Here is a 22966-nt window from a genome sequence, read left to right as displayed (position 1 = left end):
ATTGGGTGTTTATACTCTGTTTCCTGTGTGTGTGTGTGTGTGTGTGTGCTGTGATGGGTGTGTGTGTGTGTGTGTGCTGTGTTGGGTGTATGGGTGTGTGTGTGTGCTGTGATGGGTGTGTGTGTGTGTGTGTGTGTGTGTGTGTGCTGTGTGCTGTGATGGGTGTGTGTGTGCGTGTGTGCATGTGTGCTGTGATGGGTGTGTGTTATGAGTGGGTGGGTGAGTGAGAGAGAGGGAGAGGGAGAGAGAGAGAGAGTGTGACTGTAAACTCAGTATAGCAGTATATTTCGGTCTGGTTGTATGGGCAGGCCCGCTCTCAGTTTGGCACACACACACACACACACACACACACACACACACACACACACACACACACACAGAATGTGTAGAATGTCTGTGGCTCCAGCGTTTCCTGGCTCTGAGCTGAGTGGTGCCCACGGTTGCTAGGCAGCCCTGTTTTTAAACCCATGTGTGTAGTTTCCCTCCTTGCAAATGAAAGAACCCACTCTGTCTCAGAAGCTGTGGTCAGACATGGGGCACGCAATGGCCACGACGACACGACGACACTCGACACTCGAACACACAGAACTGTCGAATCCTTTTACAAAACCTTTGCTGGAGATATTCCCTTCCCTTCCCGAGATGTTTTGATACGACACAGAATCATCACCCGATGAAACCTGAGAGAAGCCAGTCCACCACAACACACACACCCTAAATGAATGTTGGTATTTGACCACCAGAGGGCCGCTAAGTGTGAATGCCTCCACTGTCCTATGCTGCAGGCCACCGACAGACAGACTGACTTGACTGACTGACTTGACTGACTGAGGTTTGGGTTTAAATGTCTGCAGAGTGAGGTCATATGCCATTTTGGGGGATTTCCTCATATAGGTGTGGGTCGCCTAGTTAGACTAGCCCTCGCTAGACTTGGATGTTTGTGTTTGACTGAGTCACTGCTGTTGACTCTGTCTCTGTTTGTTGGAGGAGTGTGAGAATAGCAGGATAATATGAATGGTCAGGCCTTGTAATAGAGATTTATTTGTGATTTGTAGTGTTTGTTTTGGGTAATCAGTGCTAAGGAGATGTTGTCGTCGGTTCCTTAGGAGGGCTTCTATTGAGATTGACATCAGGGGCGGGAGGGCGGGCCTTTTTCTTTTAAATATGTTTTAGGGCATTTCTGCTTTATATTTTTATGCTGGGATAGAGACAGTAGAGATTGACAGGAAGGATGGGTGAGAGAGAGAGAGAGGAGGATAGAGACAGTAGAGATTGACAGGAAGGATGGGTGAGAGAGAGAGAGGAGGATAGAGACAGTAGAGATTGACAGGAAGGATGGGTGAGAGAGAGAGAGGAGGATAGAGACAGTAGAGATTGACAGGAGGCATGGGTGAGAGAGAGAGAGGAGGATAGAGACAGTAGAGATTGACAGGAAGGATGGGTGAGAGAGAGAGAGAGAGAAGGACGGAGACAGTAGAGATTGACAGGAAGGATGGGTGAGAGAGAGAGAGGAGGGATGACATGCAGGATATTTCGACGGCCAGAATCGAACCGGGGACCCTGCGATGACATGGCTGACGCCTTTGTGTGCTACGCCACCAATCTATATACTGTTTAGGTAGAGGAAATATATGCTAACCTATAACCACTGCCTTGTGTGATGCTAACCCATAGCCACTGCCCTGGGGGGTATCCCATCAACGTCGCTAAAGGACAATCCAGGCTTATTTTGATAAGTCTCGCAAGACTAGCCTAAGAATAGGCTAGCATTGGAATGTGTGATGTGTGTCAAAGGTCACATGGTGTGTGTGTGTGTGTGTGTGTGTGCGGGGGTGTTGTGACTAGGACAGGAAGTGGCTGGTACATGGCCTGGGCTGGAGAGAGGATGCAGGTGCATGAACGCCTACTGAGCCACATCTGTCTACTTTTTATCAACACCTTTGTGTGTGTGTGTGTGTGTGTGTGTGTGTCTGTGTGTCTGTCCTACTCTAGAAACAAATAGAACTAAATGGAATTCAGAACCTCCATATACTTTAGCCAGCAGACATTCATGTTTGTATTGGTGTCCTAAACAGGAAATGGCGGTGCGTGCCCTGAAACAGACAGGAAGCAGAAACATTGAGGCTGCGCTGGAGTACATCAGCAAGATGGGATACCTGGACCCTCGCAACGAGCTCATCGTCCGCGTCATCAAGCAGACCTCGCCAGGTAAACACACACACCCGTGAGGTCGACATCGGAGGATTTGATATCATTCCTCAGTCCATTCCATGCAATACAGTGAGCCCATCCTCCCATTTCTACCTCCGTCATTCACACACACACACACACACACACACACTCATATTACACTATTGCTAAATGTATGTGCAAATGTTTAATGTTGATATGTTGATATTACAATACATAGTTTTCTTTTTTTTCACAACTTTGTTTATTGAAGTTTTCATGACAGTACAAAATCTGCAGTAGGTCAAACTGTACATATATATGCTAGACATATTGCACATACCTACATCTATGTAGTCAAAATAGAAGTCTGTTGAACGTAGACTACAGTAAATAAATCACGCAATACATAGTTTTCAATACATGACTTTATATTATCAATCCCACATTTTAATCGAAATCTGTACGTTTATTTCCAAAACAATCAAGTTCACATTGCAACTTTTTTTTAATCCTTTTTCCTGACAGGAAAAGGGGGGATGCCCAACTCCATGGACCACCGGCCGTCGTTAGATGGAACGAGCGAGGGTGCCATGCCTCCGTACCACCAGATGGGGGCGCCGATGTACGACGGCACCGGCTACGGCCCTGAGGGGGAGATGCCCAGGCCCTACATGGGGGGCGCTCCCCCCGTCATGAACTACATGATCCCCCCCTCAGGAGCCGCCCAGGGCCCCCCCATGGGACGCCCCCCCAGCATGGGCGCCTACCCCCCCGCCATGGCCGCCCAGAGCAACCCCGGGAGCTCCATGTACCCCCCCGGGGGGCAGCAGAAGGCCTACCCAGGCAGCATGGAGCTGATGGGCTACAGCGTCCCTGGTCAGCCCCTGCAGCCCCCGGGGGGCCCCGGCCCCCCCGGCCCCCCCCACTACGACTACAGCCACGCCCGGCCTCACATGATGGAGGCGGGGGGGTACGGCGTCCAGCGCAGCGCCTCCTTCCAGAACAAGATGCCCCCGCTGCCGCTGGCGCCCGACAACTACGTCAACATGCAGGGCAAGGGGGCCGGAGGAGGAGGAGGAGGTGGCGGGGGGTACGCCCCTAACATGTACCTACCCCCCCACTCCCACCCCCAGCGCCAGTCCAGCCCCACCTCCCACCAGGTCCACATGATGTCCCGCTCACCCGGAGGGGGCGCCGCCGGGGATCTCTTCTCGGATCTCCCCCAGTGCCTCCTCACCCCCTCCAGAGCCAGCCTGAACATGGACCTGTACGAGCACCACTGGGCGCCGCCCCCCCAGGGCCCCCCCGAGGGCGCCCCCCCGGCCCGGCAGCCCCAGGGGCCCCAGGGGCCCTTCCGAGGGGAGGTCCGCGTGCCCAGCCGGACCAACTCCTTCAACAACCGTACGGGCGGCCCCCCGCCGCCCCCGCCCGGCAACGTCCGACCTGGTCTGGCCGCCCCTACCGCCGGGGGGGGGAAACAACAACAAGACCCCTCCCTCGGCCCCCCCAACACCATCACCGCCGTGACGTCGCCCCCCATTCAGCAGCCGGTGAAGAGCATCCGCGTGATGCGTCCGGAGCCCAAGACGGCGGTGGGGCCGTGTCACCCGGGCTGGCTGGCCGCCCAGGACACCGCCGACGGGCCCCACGGGTACCTGCCCGAGGAGGCCTACGCCCTGGAGCCCCAAGCCCAGGAGTCCCGCTGTCCGCCGCCTCCCTACCCCAAAACCCTGCTGGTCTCCGGGCCAGGCCCCGGGGCCGAGCCCGGGTCGCTGGGGGAGGTGCCCGGAGGAGGAGGAGCCATGTGTGGCGTCGGAGGAGCTCCGGACCTCAGCGGCCCGGCGGCTAGGGGCAAGAACGGGAGCGGAGGGAGCGGGAAAGGAGGGGGAGGAGAGGGGGAGAGCGGCGGTCAGGTGAAAGAGAAGAGCAAGAAAGGAGAGAAGGCGGTGAAAGATAAGAAGCAGATCCAGACGTCGCCGGTGCCGGTGAGGAAGAACGGACGCGACGAGGAGAAGAGGGAGTCGCGCATCAAGAGCTACTCGCCCTTCGCCTTCAAGTTCTACATGGAGCAGCACGTGGAGAACGTGATGAAGACCCACCAGCAGAAACTCAACCGCCGGCTGCAGCTGGAACAGGAGATGTCCAAGGTGAGAGAACGATGAGCCCCCTAGCCTAGCCGCTCCTAGCCTAGCCAGTACTAGCCTAGCCACTCCTAGCCTAGCCAGTACTAGCCTAGCCACTCCTAGCCTAGCCAGTACTAGCTTAGCCGGTGCTAGTCTTTTTTTCTTTTTGGGGGTAATTTTCTTTTTATTCAACAATAAGAACAATAATACAACAAGTCATCATCATCAACAAAAACAACCAAAAGAAAAAAACTTTAAAAGGAAAAGAAAAAGCTACTGCTGTCATGTCTCAAATCTGTGTCAATTGCCATAAAGTCCACTTCATCCATTTACTGTCCATCTGTCCATCGGTCCTAAAAGTCTGTGAGTCAGTCTTTCCATAACATGGATTTCCCCCACTGTGTCTACCCATTGGGCCTGAGTAGGTAAGTCTTCCGTACCCCATTTCCTAGTGATAGCCTTTTTCCCAGCAACCAGTAGTTGAGTATCTTAAATAGATAAGAGTCCCCCGCCTGTATCTCATTCTCTGTGTAGTTACACAGATAGAGCAGCTTGTGGTTCATAGGAAATTTGTAACCCAGAATTTCTTGTGTTATCCCATGTATCGTTCCCCAAAACCCTGTTATTTTGTGGCAATTCCAGAATATATGGGCGTGGTTAGCCTCAGATTACCCACAATCCCTCCCACATGGCTTCCTTGTATCAGAATAGTTATTTGCTATTTTGGGGCGTGCTAAAGAACCGTACCAGATTTTTCCAGGAAAACTCTCTCCATGCTCGTGAACAGGTTGATGTCTGATGGTTTTTCCCCACATATTATCCCAATCATCTTCAGATATTTCCATAGCCTACCAAATTCTATTTCCCATTTTTCTTTTATATACCCTGTTGTGTTTTTGCCACTCATCAATGCCATGTCGTCATAGCCCTGACCCGCTTCCCTTTATACGCATCAATCATAACTTGTACCACAGCCAGTGCTGGTCTAGCCGCTCCTAGCTTAGCCTAGAGAGTCCTAGCCTAGCCAGTGCTAGCCAATGTGGTCCTTGTTCTACCTTGACGTATGATTAATAGACTAAGTGGATTTCTCTGTCAGGAGAGGTTATGAGGGATGAGTCAGGAGTCATGGGGGGCCAGAAGCAGATGTGGAGAGAGGGACCTTGAGGTCATGCATGTGAGGAATTCTCCCTGAGGTGGTGTGTTGTAGATAACAGCAACATTCTCCAATGGTAGTCAGTGTTCATGGCTGTATTGAACCCAGATTAACTTAATTTAGGGTGCAACCCTTTTGACCTGTACAAGATTGAAAATCATTATCGTGAGACAGAATTCAGACAAAGGTGCTTTAGTCAGATATTTAGTGTTAGATAATAATGAAAAGCGCTTTGAGTTGCATTTCATTTCATGTACGAAAGGCCGGCGCTATATAAATAAAGCTTTACTTACTTACTTACTTACTAATATAGTGCTTTTCCAGGTGTATAAAAAAAGATTTCTGCCAATTGTTGTTTCCTTTATATTATATTCTAGTCCTTTTCTTTCATTCTAGTCAAAAGATTTTTGATCTAATTGTTTTAATTCTATCTTCCTCGTTCTCCCCCCGCTAACCCCGCCCCCCCCTCTCAGGCTGGCCTATCAGAGGCCGAACAGGAGCAGATGAGGAAGATGCTGAACCAGAAGGAGTCCAACTACAACCGTCTCCGCCGGGCCAAGATGGACAAGGCCATGTTCGTCAAGATCAAAACCCTGGGCATCGGCGCCTTCGGAGAGGTCTGCCTCACCCGCAAGGTGGACACGGGCGCCCTCTACGCCATGAAGACCCTCCGCAAGAAAGACGTGCTGAACCGCAACCAGGTGGCCCACGTGAAGGCGGAGCGGGACATCCTGGCCGAGGCGGACAACGAGTGGGTGGTCCGCCTGTACTACTCGTTCCAGGACCGGGACAGCCTGTACTTCGTCATGGACTACATCCCCGGGGGAGACATGATGAGTCTGCTGATCCGCATGGGGGTGTTCCCGGAGCCGCTGGCCCGGTTTTACGTGGCCGAGCTCACGCTGGCCATCGAGAGCGTCCACAAGATGGGCTTCATCCACCGCGACATCAAGCCGGACAACATCCTCATCGACCTGGACGGACACATCAAGCTGACGGACTTCGGACTGTGTACCGGCTTCCGCTGGACGCACAACTCCAAGTACTACCAGAAAGGTGAGGGAGGAAGAGTTTTCTTTTGGTTGTTTTTGTTGATGATGACGACTTGTTGTATTATTGTTCTTATTGTTGAATAAAAAGAAAATTGCAAAAAAAAAAGAAAGGTGAGGGAGGAGGAGGAGGAGGAGGAGGAGCTGGGGGCGGGGCTGGGATTGATCATGTGACAGGAAATGATCACGTGACAGGGGCCCAAAACACTTGTGGATGGGAGAGAGGACTAGAGAAATGGGGAACGAAATGAGAGTGGATGTGGATTTGGGCAAGACGTCTAGTTCTGGCGTGTGTAGTTGACAGATTAATCATTTTACCCACTTATCCTCTGTATAAGCCATTGTATTTACACATATCTATGTATATGTGGACATTTCATTTGGATTGTACACACTTTGCTATTGTTGTTGTACTGCACAGTATATCGTGAGCTTAGAATGATAAGGTTCTATCTCCGTTTAGAATGATAAGGTTCTATCTCCGTTTAGAATGATAAGGTTCTATCTCCGTTTAGAATGATAAGGTTCTATCTCCGTTTAGAATGAGAAGGTTCTATCTCCGTTTAGAATGATAAGGTTCTATCTCCGTTTAGGGTAGTTCAGAGATATTGAGCGTCAACGTTTTTACATTCCATTATGTTTTGTGAGATGGAACCTTTGTATTTTATTAATTACTAACTCAAAAATGTCAACATTTAAAAAAAATAACACCACACACAGGCATTAATAAACACCTAATGGATCAGATTATGTAAAAAACTAAATTTTAACAAAAATGGAGATAGAACCTTATAATTCTAACGTCACGATATTCCATACACTATAAACTGATGTACATTCATTCTGCCATCCGCACAGTTTTAGTTCCTGTCTGACCATCTGTGATGTCACTTCCTCTTCCTCTCTCCTCCTCCTCTTCTTCTTCTTCCCCAGGGAGCCACGTCAGACAGGACAGCATGGAGCCCAGTGACTTCTGGGACGACGTGTCCAACTGTCGCTGTGGCGACCGGCTGATGACCCTGGAGCAGCGCTCCACCCGACAACACCAGCGCTGCCTGGCCCACTCCCTGGTGGGCACGCCCAACTACATCGCCCCGGAGGTGCTGCTGCGCAAAGGTGGGTGGCAGAGAGGGGGGAGGGGGAGGGAGAGGGGGAGAGGGTGGAGGCAGTGGGTGGAGGGAGAGGGGTAGAGGGTGGAGGCAGAGGGAGAGGGAGAGGGTGGAGGTGGAGGGGGAGAGGGAGAGGGTGGAGGCAGAGGGAGAGAGGGTGGAGAGGGTGGAGGGGTGGAGGGAGAGTGGAGGATGGTGTGATTGAATCAGTTGTATATGATATAGAGTCACTACTGTAATGCCCCTTAGGTGCTGTGTGTGTGTGTGTGTGTGTGTGTGTGTGTGTGTGTGTGTGTGTGTGCGCGAGCGCCTGTGCCTGTGCCTGTGTCTGTGCCTGTGTGCTGCATGTGTGTGTGAGTCGGTACGCGCGTGTGTGTGTGTGTGTGTGTGTGTCAGAGGTCCCACCTGTCAGGTGACCTGTCCTGTCCGGCCTTGTCTCTCTGCAGGCTACACCCAGCTGTGTGACTGGTGGAGCGTGGGCGTGATCCTGTTTGAGATGCTGGTGGGGCAGCCGCCCTTCCTGGCCTCCACGCCCACCGAGACCCAGATCAAGGTTGGTTGGTTGGTCCCTCAGGGACACAGCGTCCTCCTCCACACCATGACATGGAACTATTATTTTATTTTTTTACTTTATTCAGATATGTACGATGGTTTTATTTCACACTTCCCACTTCTTCCGCTCATTTATTACGGTGAATCCGTTTCGAGACTCTGAGACATAACAGTACTGTACCCTCACCTCCCTGTCGTCCATCTCCTCCACCCTCCCCCCCTCCCCTCCACTCCCTCCTCCACCCTCCCCTCCACTCCTCCCTCCCCTCCACTCCCTCCTCCCCCCCTACCCTCCACTCCCTCCTCCCCCCCTCCCCTCCACTCCCTCCTCCCCCCTCCCCTCCACTCCCTCCTCCACCCTCCACTCCCTCCTCCCCCCCCTCCCCTCCACTGCCTCCTCCCCCCCCCTCCCCTCCACTCCCTCCTCCCCCCCCCCCCCCCACTCCCTCCTCCTCCCCCCCTCCCCTCCCATCCACTCCCTCCTCCACCTTCCTCTCCCCTCCACTCCCTCCTCCCCCCCCTCCCCTCCACTCCCTCCTCCTCCCCCCCTCCCCTCCACTCCCTCCTCCCCCCCTCCCCTCCACTCCCTCCTCCCCCCCCCTCCCCTCCACTCCCTCCTCCCCTCCACTCCCTCCCCCCCCCTCCCCTCCACAGGTGATCAACTGGGAGAGCACGTTGCAGGTGCCCCCCCAGGTGAAGCTGAGCCCCGAGGCGGTGGACATCATCGGCCGCCTCTGCTGCTCCGCCGAGGAGCGCCTGGGGGGCAGCGGCGCCGGCGACATCAAGGCCCACCCCTTCTTCGACCAGATGGACTTCTCCAGCAACATGCGCACCCAGCCCGCGCCCTACCGGCCCAAGATCGCCCACCCCATGGACACGTCCAACTTCGACCCCGTGGAGGAGGAGGGGGGCCCCGGGGCATGGAGCGACAGCGGGGACAGCACCCGCGCCTGGGAGACCTTCTGCACGCCGCACGGGAAGCACCCCGAGCACGCCTTCTACGAGTTCACCTTCCGCCGGTTCTTCGACGACAACGGCTGTCCGTTCCGCTACCCAAAACCCCCGGAGAGCAGCTACGGACCCCCCCCCGTCGCCACCAGCAGCAGCGGAGCCGGCGGCAGCATGGGCCCGGAGGAGGAAGAGGAGGAGGAGGAGGAAGATGACGAAGAGGAGGAGGATGAGGATGAGGAGGAGCAGGGGGAGGGCTGTGAGCCTGTGTATGTGTAGGAGGCGGGGCCTAAGACTGTTTCTGGCTTTGTAAACAATGTTGTATGAGCGACGCTCTCTCCTCCCGTCAAGTCGACCGACCCTCCTCACCTGGGCCCCCTGCCACCCTCTTTGCCATCTATCTACCACAGCTCTTCTTGGAAGTGTGTGCGTGTGTGTGTGTGTGTGTGTGTTTGTGTGTGTGTGTGTTTGTAAGTAAGTGTGTGCGCTTGTGTTTGAGAGAGTGTGTGTGAGATTGAGAACAAGACGGCCTGACATCTGTTTAACAATTCAGACACGACGATGTGGAATCTGCCGCGTGTGAGCAGAAAGACTACAATAAGCACCCCTGATCTGGGACCAAGAGACCACACGCTGTCCTGAGTGTGTATGGGCACGGCGGTGGGGGAGAAAAGACTACAAATATGGAGGAAAGGTTACCTGAGAACACATCAAAAAAGTATCATATAGGTCTATGGAAATGTAGTCCTCTGGTGTCGAGGCTAGAACAGTGTTTAGAGGAGAGTTTGGAGCTGTGGGTCCTAGTGGTTCTATGTTCTATTGTTGTTGTGTCCCATTCCTTCCACCCTGGGGGGGGGGGTCTTACAGAGAGAACTACAGCACATCCACATTGTCCTCCCTCCCTGCACAGGAAGTCAACAGAAACACTTCCTGTTGGTCTGCGTTCGTTCATTGGGCTGGTTGACAGGAGCTGCTGCCTGTTCTGAGACAGTTGGAGATAAGATGCTCAAACTGGAAGTGGCCAGTGACACAGACCTTGGACCTTGGAACACGGGGATGAGCTTTCAAGGTGGACTGAAATAACTGGTGATAGACGGCGGGGGGGGGGACGATTAAAATGCAACACTTCTCACAGCTGAGCCGGAATAAGCTGACAAACACACACACACACACACACACACACACACGCATGCATGTGCTCGCATGTTCACACTTTTAATAGGTTCAGCTACACAATCTAGGAGAGAGCAAATGGGGTTGCTCTCTTAATGCAGCTGACCCATCCTGAGTGTTATTGTCAGGGTTCTCTGACCTCCATGTTGTCTTGTTGCTTCTCCAAAGGTAGAATGTCTTACCAGCCAACAAGCCCCCCCCCCCTCACAGTCAGCCTCACGGTTCCCCTCCTCTGGGTTGTTTTTGTCCTGAGAGGAGATGATGCGGGAGGACGCCATCTTGTGGCCACAAAGAGCAACAGCGGGTGTATGTGCTCCTCCTGTCCAATTATCAGTGTTGCTGTTCTAGCATCCTCTCCCCTCAGAACACTGTGTTCATTTCTCAATTCTTCTACAAAGGGTTGAGGGAAGGTTGAGAACGAGGAGCATGTGGCTGGGGAGGAACATGCTAGAAACATAACCTCCCCACGTCCCCTTCTCAGAGGCATGGAGGAGAATGATGAGGATGATGATGATGATTTAAACCAGATTGTCCTTGGAGCAGTCTTCATCATAGTGGTCTTTAGTATTGTTCCATAGTGGTTCCTGGTCAGCCCGTTCAGCTCAGTGTTGAGGAGGTGGACTGGCAGTGTGTAACAAGTGCTTCGTCAGAGATATTTACAAATTACAAATGCATAAGTGTGTTTGCTTAACAGTCTCATCTAATGTTCCTGGTCCGTTGAAAATGCTTAATGCCATACTGTAAACCTACTCTAAGGCTGTCACATACAGTGATGTTCATATAATGTCAATATTGTGCCACCCCCAGTGCTTGGCTCACATTTTAGCCACCCGAACATTTCAAAGCTCTACCTACCAATTTACCTCCTATCCCCACACACACACACACGCACGCACACACACACACACACACACACACACACACACACACACACACACACACACACACGCACACACGCACACACACACACACACACACACACACGTTCAGTATTATAGATGAGCTGGGAGGAACCTGAGTTTCTATGTCCCCTCTGTCCTTGTGGAGACAGACAAGAACACTCAGAGGTGACAAACTGACCGACAACCAATTATGACAAAAACATATGTGATAGTATGACTATGTGCAATACAGAAAATACAATATATAGTTTTCTAAACACTTACAAATATCCTTTTCACCTTTTTAATACTGATACATGCTATGTACAAATATATATTGTATTGGTTTATATGTTTTTTCCTCTTAGTTACATACATGACCCCATGCTGCTTATTATTGTGATTAATATTATTTACATTATTATCACATTTTTTTCATTTATACGTTTTTATTTTTCTTTCTTTTGTGTTAAAAACAAGAGTGTGGGTTTGATTGCCAGTGTGATAGGTTTGGAAAGTGACGAACTGTGTGCCTTCTAGTTGAATGTTGGTCTGTATTATCGCCACATGATGATCAGTGTTTGTTCAGAATATCGACGGTAGTATCCTCCCTCCTCTCTGCAACCAGGCCGGTCCTGACTGTGTGAAAGGAGGGAGAGATGGAAAGAAAGAGAGAGAGAGAGAGAGAGATTTAAAAAAAAAATGAGTGAACAGTTACAGAGGCAGTGACGAGGAATACAAAGCAGGATTGGTTATGAAATGTTGTAAACAAAAAATATGAATAAATAGCTTTCTCTATATAACAAGACCAGGTAAGGCAAATGACAAAGAGTTACAGTGTGTATTGGTACATTTAATTTATCATAATGACCATCATTTGACCATTGATATTATGCTTGTGTTACAGAATTGTGTCATGTTGTCCACGCATTGAGCACTGCTCAAAGCAGAAAAATGCTTTATTATTCTCCAATACTCTCTCTACGCTTATTGACAATCAGCCAATAGTGTTGTCCTTTATGTCAAATTGAATAACCGTTTCGGAATGTATATCAAACTATTCCAACAGTATTCTATCTGTGACATGTTGACTGGGAAAGGGAGGAGATCCGAGGGGGTCTGCCTTAGGCCGTACATCCGTTTGAGTGCGTCAAAGACTACATTTGAGACAACGTATCAATGGCAGCAATGTTTTAAACAATGACAAAAAATAAGTTGTTTAATGTGGCAATACTGTTTTTGCTCAATCACAAAATTAATTATTTGATATATTGTTTTTGGTTTTTTTCTTGATTGTGCCTCATGTCTTTCAAGTTGGGCAGCAAATTGACTTTGTCATATTATCAACATCGCCATTTTGATCATTGTTGAAGCAAGTTGGAAGTGGCCTGGCCTATCCACGTTCACCAGGATGGAATACTCAGTGAAAAATAGCTTTATAAAAGAAACTGCTCGACGAGACAGTTCTCTAGTGTGTGAGTGCGAGTGCGTACGTGTGGTGTGTGTGTGAGGTGTGTGACTCCTGGATGACATGGCTTTTTGAGTTTTTGAAAGCGATGACTGACAATCTTTTTTGACTGACTTGATATATTATTTAGTTTTGATTCGTGATGGGACTTTCTTACTCGTTTACCTGTTTGTACTCAGGAGTTTCTCTTCTCTCAGATCCTCCTTCATGTGTGATACAATTCTGTTACTATTGAATATATTTATACAGATATACATATTTTTTGTATCTTTATTCTTTTTTCATTTCTGAGCTAAATGTTCAAACCTCCATGTCTACACAGTATTATAGACGCTATAATTTGGACAACATATATATCTCCTTTTTTACATTTATGTATGAACTGAGAATTTGTAAAAATGCTTTCACTGTCCTCACATGTGTAAAATATATGTATAAATTAAATTAACCAACTTTGACTTGTGTTTTCATTTCTAAACCTTTTTACTGGACTAAATGATCTTTATGAATTATATACACTTATTAGTACTCATTGCTGTTGAAATTCAGACTTTCGATCCAATTCTACTAGGGCCTGAGTCTAAAGGCACAGATAGACTCATGTACTGTAGATTTCTCAGAGATAGTCAAGTAGCACCCTGCATATCTTATGAGAAAATGACTTCTAATCTAATATGCAAATTAGATTAATTAAATCAACTTCATCACAATGTATCTCTTGAATAATATGTAAGCATATTCCAAGCTGTTGTATTGAGGCCCATACAAACAGCCATTTTGACATGAGGGTTAGTAAGTTTGATTCTGAAGATTCTATTATAAGAAACTTTTTCTGTTCCCAGGAATTATGCATGGACATTTAATTATCACAGTATATTATATTGGCAGACATCCTTGTGACAGCGAAGAACCTTAAATCTTTTATGTTTATCTTTTAGATCACATAACCTAGAGAGCACCTGTCTGAAACTCCCCAGCCAAAAGTATGAAGATAGATTTGGATCAAAACTCTCGAGGTTGTAGATTCGATTTGAGAACTTAGTACAATAAATATTTGCACTTGTGTCTTGAAATTTGCACTCACAGACTTGACGTGAGAACCACAAGTCGGCGCTCACAACCTCTCATATCTGAGAATGCAAGTTTTGACCCAATTCTTGCGATGGACTTGGGTCAAAACTAATTTGAGCACTTGTAAGCGTAAAGGCGAGAGAGCAGGGGTGAGGCGGGGGGTGGCATGCAGTGAGTGATTGAGTGCAGTGCTTGACCAATCACAAGAGAGCATTTTCGAGAGGATTCATCAGAGCAAGGCATCCGGGTATTTTGCCCTTCGCTTCATGCCACCGCCCTTTTTTAGGGGAAAACAGTCCCTTTAGTTTAACTAGCGGTAAATTCAAATTCAAGGTCTTTGCATATTTAATAGCATAACATAAGTAAACAGTATTGCTTTTTAGCCATTAGGAGCCCAAATCCGATGGCCAGAACTACCTTATTGAATCTCCCAGTTATGTATTTTTGACATCTATCACTTTTTCTGTTGTTATGACACTTTATTTTGATGTTTTGGTCGTCTGTCTGTCCAATGTGAGGATCACTTGCCCCCCCCTCCACCAGCTCTAGTTTTGGCTTTAGCTTGCTGTTCATTATTTTGATAAATCTATCATCTCTATACATATATACTATGCAGGCTATATACTGATTAAAGTTCATCACATTGGCAAATGCATCATCTATGCCCATTGAACAGATTTATTCATTATCCTGTCTTAAGAAAACAAATGTAACCCTGTCATCTAGGGATTTACAGGACAAGTCTGTAAGGACTTGAGTGGAAGGGTCCCAGTATTGACCATGTTCATCTTCTCTGCAGAGGGCCTGGAGCCACAGATCTCTTAGTTTACTGTCTTTCGCTCTTTGAGGAAGTAAAGAAAATCGTAAACTGGGACTTTTTAAAAAATATTTGACTTGCAAAATTACTACACAGCAACTTGTATGCATGGTGACACTAGCTTTTCCCAATAAGGCACCAGCAGTTTTCCACTAGGTTTTGACTGCTCTGATGAATGCCCCCCCCCCCCCCTCACACCACCACCCCTCCCTGTCCCTGCTCTCTGGCCTTTACGCTTACTTACAAGTGCTCAAATTCCTTTTCACCCAAGTTTATCCCCAAGAATTTATTCGAATTTGCATTGTCAGATTTGAGATATATATTGTACAAAGTTTCCAAATCGAATCTTACAAGTTACAACCCCGTGAGTTTTGACCCAAATCTACATCCATCCACTCAAGTCCTCCATGAACCCATTGGCCCCGGAGTCCCACAATGCAGCGCGGCATGGCGCGTCATTGGAGAGAGACGACGATGGCGGCGATGGTGGGTGCACCAGAAGTGATCACACAGCTGGAGAGCGCTGCCAAAGTTTTAATGGTGAGAAACAGAAACTTACACGTGTGTGGATTAAACCAGATGTGTGTTTCGTATTTGGTTTTTATTGAGAGATGTGAGACTCATCGGAACGGGCGCAGTTAGTTATATTTCTCTGAGATGTGAGAGGAGCGATGCGTCGTGGCGCAGCAGACCTGTGCGTCTCTCCATCCCGCAGAATAGCCAGCCTCGTTCCCCCCCAAAACCCACATGTGTGTGTGACACGGTCTGATCTGATGTGACGATGTTTACAATCAACTTCACTAGTTGTCACACTGATAGCTGAGGCTAAGCTACCGAAGCTAACCAAGTAGCTCGGAGTGAGTCGGGCTGGGAAGAGAGAAGAGAGAAGAGAGAGAAGAGAGAGAGAGAGAGAGAGAGAGAGAGAGAGAGAGAGAGAGAAGAGAGAGAGAGAGACAGACAGAAGAGAGAAGAGAGAGAAGAGAGAGAGATAGACAGAAGAGAGAGAGACAGAAGAGAGGAGAGAGAGATAGAAGAGAGAGAGAGAGACAGAAGAGAGAGAGAGACAGTAGTCAACTTAGGATACAATAGGCAGTTGTATGTCTCTTCCATACTGCTCTAAGACTAAGTCAGTTGTTGGTTCAGCAGCATCACCGTGGCTTGTTCATGTTCATGTCGTTCCTGGGCTGAACACGCGTGTTGATCCCCTCCTGTCCCTGGTCCTCCCCTGGTCCTCCTCCCCCTGGTCCTCCTCCCCCTGGTCCTCCAGACTGAACTACGGCTCCATTTGGCCCTAACTACCCCCCATTAGCGCGTTAATCATTTCGATTAACGGTTTTTAGTAAAAAAAAACATTCTTCTACAGTCAAGACAATTGGCTGACCATGCGGCACATGACATGAGGTAGTGGGCAGTGGTGGGCTGAGAGTTTCCCACAGTGGTCAAGCTGCACCATGCATGCGTGTGGCGATCAGATGAGATTCAACTTTATTGTCATCGCAGAGTACAAGTACTATACAACGAAATGCAGTTTAGTATCCAACCAGAAGTGCATAGTGATATAAGGCCATGATATACATAGAACAAGAATGTGTAGTGATAGGTAACTATGTAATATAGTATGTAGCATTGTAAACATCAGTTTAGTATAGAGGTATATACAGTTATTAGCTGAGCTGTGGACATGAGCTATATTATGCTATATAGGGACTGTCGCCTTTTATGTTGTCCTCCCTACTTTATTTACCAGTTTGTAACGTTCTTTAGGTCCATCTTCATATGTAACTATGTTGAATAGTGCAACTGCATCGTAACATTTTAGTCAATACCACTCAGGTTTATGATATGTACTGTGATGCTTACTGTACTGTATATGTTATATTGCCTTTTCATCTTTAAAGTACTTATCAGGCCCCCATGCACCGTGGGACTAGGCCTGCATTCATAGTTCAAACTCACATAGTAGTGAACACAAACTCATATTTGCATCTTTGTTTTGGTTTCATAGCATATATGGCTATATATTGTGTTCAGATTAACTGTGTTTTTTCCCCCCAATGTAGCTGAGTAGAGACTCAGCACAGGCAGTCAAGGCCATGTTTACTGTCTGTCTGTCTGTCTGCTGTTTTGACAGTTAATGTTACTGTCTTACTGCTCTGTTCTAATGTGGGCATAATTGTGGAGGATAGGAACGTGTGTGAGTGTGAGTGTGTGTGTGTAGAAATGTTAATCAAGAAAGAAAGAAAGAAAGAAAGAGAGAGAGAGAATGTAATAGAGAGAGGACTGGGAGCCTGGGAGGTGTGTGTTTGTGTGTATCAGTATGCTGTGTATTGAGTGGTTGAAGTGAAAGGCAGGACAGAAGGCCTAGACAGGCCCTGCGTTCCTGGGGCCAGGGTGTAGCTAGCTGGGGCCAGGGGGGTGTAGCTAGCAGGGGCTAGGGTGTAGCTAGCTGGGGCTAGGGTGTAGCTAGCTGGGGCTAGGGTGTAGCTAGCAGGGGCTAGGGTGTAGCTACCTGGGGCTAGGGTGTAGCTACCAGGGGCCAGGGTGTAGCTAGCTGGGGCCAGGGTGTAGCTTTTTTTTTTTTTTAAATGTAACCTTTATTTATACAGGTAAAAACACATTGAGCCCCAAGGGCTCATTTTCAAGTGTGACCTGTTCACAGGCATACAACAACAACATCCACCACAAACAAATACAATACAAAACCTGGCCTACAGAGTCTAAAACTAAACTAAAACTACATAGTCTAAAAACTAAAACTAGTCTAAAACAGTCTAAGATGGTCTAAAACTAAACTAAAACTACAAAACCTAAAACTAGACAGCTAAAGAGCTAGGAACAGGGAGGGGTCAGCAATGGGCAAAAGGGAGGGTCAACTCAATTGCAAGAACAAATCATAGACTCGCACTGTATGTCTCTCAGCAAGAGCTGAGGGCCAGGGCCAGTGCCAGCTAGTAGAGGAGTGATCCTTCCCCTCCCTGCTGCCCAGAGTCAGGGAGCTTCTTACTGCAATTAGCTGTGGAATGTTGTGATGCTCCCGCTGTGCTGTATTACAGCGACACTCCTTCATATAAAATGTGTGGGCATTTTTTTTTTTTTTTAAAGGGTGTGTAATTTAATGCACACTGTGTGGGTGTGTGTACTGTGTAATGGCTGTAGTTGACTACACTGTGTGTGTGTGTGCGTGTGCGTGTGCGTGCGCGAGTTCGCGCTTGACTACCCCCATTCGGGTGTTTGACTGATTGTGTGCCATCGTGTGTGTGTGTGTGTGTGTGTGTGTGTGTGTATGTACTGTATGTATGTATGTGTGTGTTTATAGGATAGTTAACTGAAGTGTGTGTGTGTATTTTTGCAGGCACCGCCGTCCATGGTCAGCAACGAGCAGAGACAACACGCAGAGCACATCTTCCTGTCCTTCAGGAAGTCCAAATCTCCCTTCGCTGTTTGCAAACACATCTTAGGTGAGCTTCTGGTAACCTCTGATGTTAGTTATAAGTGTGTGTGATTACAGGTTGACACACACACACACACACACACACACTCACTCTGTCACTCTTACACACACACACACACACACACACACACACTCACTCTGTCGCTCTTACACACACACACACACACCACACACACACCCTCTACAAGATGGATTATCTCCTATGGTATTAATATGACATAATTCATATGTGCGTGTGTCCTGCAGAGACCAGTAGGGTGGACTATGTGCTGTTCCAAGCAGCCACGGCCATCATGGAGGCGGTGGTGAGGGAGTGGGTCCTCCTGGAGAAGTCCAGCATCGAGTCTCTCCGAACATTCCTCCTCACATACGTCTTACAGAGACCCAAGTACGTGTGGGCCTATGGATGTGTGTTTTCAGCTTGTGTGTGTGTGTGTGTGTGCGTGTGTGTGCGTGTGTGTGCGTGTGTGTACGCACAAGCATGACATTGATTCTCGAGTACTTAATCAATGTCCTCTCTGTGGTGCTGTGAACGGATTAGAGAACGCTGTGCCCTCTGTGTCCCCTCATGTCCCCAGTGTCCAGAAGTATGTGAGGGAGCAGATCCTGCTGGCGGTGGCGGTCATCGTGAAGAGAGGGTCTCTGGACAAGTCCATCAACTGTAAAAGCATCTTCCACGAGGTCGGCCAGCTCATCAGCAGCGGCAACCCCACAGTGGTAACTATCTCCGAACTATCTCCAACTGTTGTTGCCGGGTAACAAACGGTGACAGGCGCACGACAGACCTACGACACCAAACACATCCGATACATCCACCATCATCCTACACAAACACATCCACCATCATCCTACACTAACACATCCACCATCATCCTACACTAACACATCCACCATCATCCTACACTAACACACTAATACATCCACCATCATCCTACACTAACACACTAATACATCCACCATCATCCTACACTAACACACTAACACATCCACCATCATCCTACACTAACACACTAATACATCCACTATCATCCTACACTAACACACTAATACATCCACCATCATCCTACACTAACACACTAACACATCCACCATCATCCTACACTAACACACTAATACATCCACTATCATCCTACACTAACACACTAACACATCCACCATCATCCTACACTAACACACTAATACATCCACCATCATCCTACACTAATACACTAACACATCCACCATCATCCTACACTAACACACTAATACATCCACCATCATCCTACACTAATACACTAACACATCCACCATCATCCTACACAAACACATCCACCATCATCCTACACTAACACATCCACCATCATCCTACACTAACACACTAATACATCCACCATCATCCTACACTAACACACTAATACATCCACCATCATCCTACACTAACACACTAACACATCCACCATCATCCTACACTAACACACTAATACATCCACTATCATCCTACACTAACACACTAACACATCCACCATCATCCTACACTAATACACTAACACATCCACCATCATCCTACACTAATACACTAACACATCCACCATCATCCTACACTAACACACTAACACATCCACCATCATCCTACACTAACACACTAACACATCCACCATCATCCTACACTAACACACTAACACATCCACCATCATCCTACACTAACACATCCACCATCATCCTACACTAACACACTAACACATCCACCATCATCCTACACTAACACACTAACACATCCACCATCATCCTACACTAACACACTAACACATCCACCATCATCCTACACTAACACATCCACCATCATCCTACACTAATACACTAACACATCCACCATCATCCTACACTAATACACTAACACATCCACCATCATCCTACACTAATACACTAACACATCCACCATCATCCTACACTAATACACTAACACATCCACTATCATCCTACACTAACACACTAACACATCCACCATCATCCTACACTAACACACTAACACATCCACCATCATCCTACACTAATACACTAATACATCCACCATCATCCTACACTAACACACTAACACATCCACCATCATCCTACACTAACACACTAACACATCCACCATCATCCTACACTAATACACTAATACATCCACCATCATCCTACACTAACACACTAACACATCCACCATCATCCTACACTAACACACTAACACATCCACCATCATCCTACACTAACACACTAACACATCCACCATCATCCTACACTAACACACTAACACATCCACCATCATCCTACACTAACACACTAACACATCCACCATCATCCTACACTAACACATCTAATACATCCACCATCATCCTACACTAACACATCTAACACATCCACCATCATCCTACACTAACACACTAACACATCCACCATCATCCTACACTAACACATCCACCATCATCCTACACTAATACACTAACACATCCACCATCATCCTACACTAACACACTAACACATCCACCATCATCCTACACTAATACACTAACACATCCACCATCATCCTACACTAACACACTAACACATCCACCATCATCCTACACTAACACATCCACCATCATCCTACACTAATACACTAACACATCCACCATCATCCTACACTAACACACTAACACATCCACCATAATCCTACACAAACACATCAATACATAAAAAAACAACAACGCTGTCACGGACAGACCCACCTCTCTGTTGTCCATCGTCAACAAATGAATCGCCATTGGCTCAATCCGTAATAAAAAAATAATGTAATTAATTGACAGCGTAGTTTGGCATGGCCAAGTCCTTAATTAATTCAGCTATTTAGCAGACGCTCTTAATCCAAAGCGATTTACAATTAGGAATTACAGGGACATTCCCCCTGGAGTAACTGAGGGTTAAGTGCCTTACTCAAGGGCACACTAGTAGTGGTGTGGTTTCAGGCGGGATTTGAACTCACAACCTTCCGATCACAAGTCCATCTCACTATCCACTAGACCACCACTACCCCGTCTCCCTGGTCCACTCACCAATCACATCCTGTTGTCCACTAAGGAACGGTGGCTTTCTGTAGTTGACCTGACGCCCTGTCAGATTATTATGAAAATGCAAACCACTCTTTAATCACTGATCTGTCAGGGAACAGCTTGTCTTCATCACTGCTCCTCTTGCTGTATTTTTAAATAATGTATGTAAAGCACTTTGAATGGCCCCTGTTGTATGAAATGTGCCGTACAAATAAACTTGCCTTGCTTGCTTGTCTTCAACCGTCCAGTCAGGATAGGTCAGGCATTACTTCAAGGGAGGGAGGGAGGGAGGGTGCATGTTGAGAGAGTATTCGGTTGTTAAGTCGTGACGTGTTTCCGGGTCCAAAGTTGGCTGAGGCGCTGTCTTCGAAATGCCTCAGTAATAATAATAATTCATTATATTTATATAGCGCTTTTCCGAGGCTCAAAGACGCTGACAAATATGGGAAAAACGGGAAAGTGCTGTGTCCCTTGTTGTATGAATAGATCCGAGTCTAAAAAATGATTGAACTGTTATTCTACCGCTGTAGTACACTGGTACTCTGGTGCGGGGAATTTCTGGTTTGGACCCGGAAATTGCTAAACGTCACGTTTGACGTCAGACTTAACAACCGAATTGTTAGGAACACGGCTCCTTGTGTCCTCAAAAAAGTATTGGAAGGTAATATCTAAAGGGATCAACCTAGATATTTTATATATTCGCGTTCCAGGTCAGAAGTGCAGACTGTGGTGAAGGTGTCTGTCACCTCCACTAGAGGGCAGTCTCTCTTCAAGATGTTAGAGAACTCACTTGCTCAGTCCAACGCTCCCTCTTACAACTCTGTCGCTGTCCTCCTCTCGTCAGCCTTCTCAAGTAAAGATTTAATAAAGACGTAATAACCCTTCTAAGAACTTTGAGAACAGTGTCACAGTGGGTGTTACTGATCCACAACACTGACAGGCTTTGTTTAGCTTTGAGCAGCATCTGAGAAGGGTTAGACACACTGGGGCTTTTGGACAACAGTCTAGATTGACTTCCTTGTCTCCTCTCCCTTATTTCGACCGCTCTGGAAACAAAGAACAGTCGCCACGGCGACGTGGAGGAAACAATACCAACTGTCTGCTCTCAGGGTTTCTCCCTGGATTGCATTATGAAAACCAGACTGGCTGTTATTATGTCATAATGCTCAAGGAAATACAGTTAAAACGCTGAATTGAAAATGCTGTTGCTGGCCAATCAAAGATAGTTACTCTTGTCATTACTAAAATATACAATTTAATTAGCCATGAAACGTTGACAGTGCTGCTGCGTGGCGTCTATCCAGTGTGTTCACATGAGTGTAGAGAAGAAGAAGACATTATACTTGTATATGATGAAGTAAACTTGAACCTGAACATAGAACGTAGAAATAAAGGACTTAAGCAAAGAAAATACAATCATGTTGTGTTTTAAAGACCTACATATTGAATATGACATAACGACAGACGTAATTGGTGTAACTGTAAAGTATTTCAACCCTTTTTCTAAATGTGAAAAGATAAATTAATATAATAATCCTTTAATATAATAATCCGTTGACCCCTGGTCCTAGCAGGGACTTTTTTTTTTTCTCCTTATGATGACTGAGGTCATGTTCTCACATGAAAGTCCGAATCAGGACCCGGAGCAAGTGGATGAGTTCGCAACATTGTTGCATAAATAAGTTCTCTGATTTGCGTTCTCACAGCCCTTCATGTAAACAAAGTAACGTACGCAATCGAAGCAACAGACGTGGTAGTTGATTGGTCAGAAAAAAATAAAAGCAGCGTTCTCACCAAAAGCGAAGCAAAGCAAAGTGACCGAAGCGAAAGCCTTCATGTAAACAAAGTAACGTACGCAATCGAAGCAACAGACGTGGTAGTTGATTGGTCGGAAAAAAATAAAAGCAGCGTTCTCACCAAAAGCGAAGCGAAGCAAAGTAACCGAAGCGAAACCA

The 22966-nt window shown here is 47.4% G+C and overlaps 2 protein-coding genes across 2 annotated transcripts in view; both read left to right on the top strand.

Annotated features, from left to right (window-relative positions):
• The window catches only part of lats2 (large tumor suppressor kinase 2), a gene marked incomplete at its 5' end in the record, with an annotated part of 11577 nt that extends 1946 nt beyond the window's left edge, over positions 1-9631 (top strand). The window contains 6 exons of the mRNA XM_080537157.1: positions 2076-2208; positions 2698-4319; positions 5922-6504; positions 7431-7613; positions 8053-8159; positions 8813-9631. Of these exons, the coding sequence (XP_080393283.1) occupies positions 2076-2208; positions 2698-4319; positions 5922-6504; positions 7431-7613; positions 8053-8159; positions 8813-9385 (3201 nt within the window). The 3' untranslated portion in view covers positions 9386-9631. The remainder of the gene's footprint in view (positions 1-2075; positions 2209-2697; positions 4320-5921; positions 6505-7430; positions 7614-8052; positions 8160-8812) is intronic.
• Positions 9632-14963: 5332 nt separating this feature from the next.
• xpo4 (exportin 4) overlaps positions 14964-22966 on the top strand; it is a gene marked incomplete at both ends in the record, with an annotated part of 52646 nt that continues 44643 nt past the window's right edge. Inside the window, 4 exons of the mRNA XM_080537318.1 lie at positions 14964-15056; positions 17869-17974; positions 18214-18355; positions 18546-18684. Of these exons, the coding sequence (XP_080393444.1) occupies positions 14964-15056; positions 17869-17974; positions 18214-18355; positions 18546-18684 (480 nt within the window). The remainder of the gene's footprint in view (positions 15057-17868; positions 17975-18213; positions 18356-18545; positions 18685-22966) is intronic.

The sequence above is a fragment of the Nansenia antarctica genome (genome assembly GCF_963989245.1).
Source record: "Nansenia antarctica genome assembly, chromosome: 7".
Classification (NCBI taxonomy): Eukaryota; Metazoa; Chordata; class Actinopteri; order Argentiniformes; family Microstomatidae; genus Nansenia; species Nansenia antarctica.
Note: the sequence above shows the minus strand (reverse complement) of the source record. Positions and strands in the feature narration are given on the sequence as shown.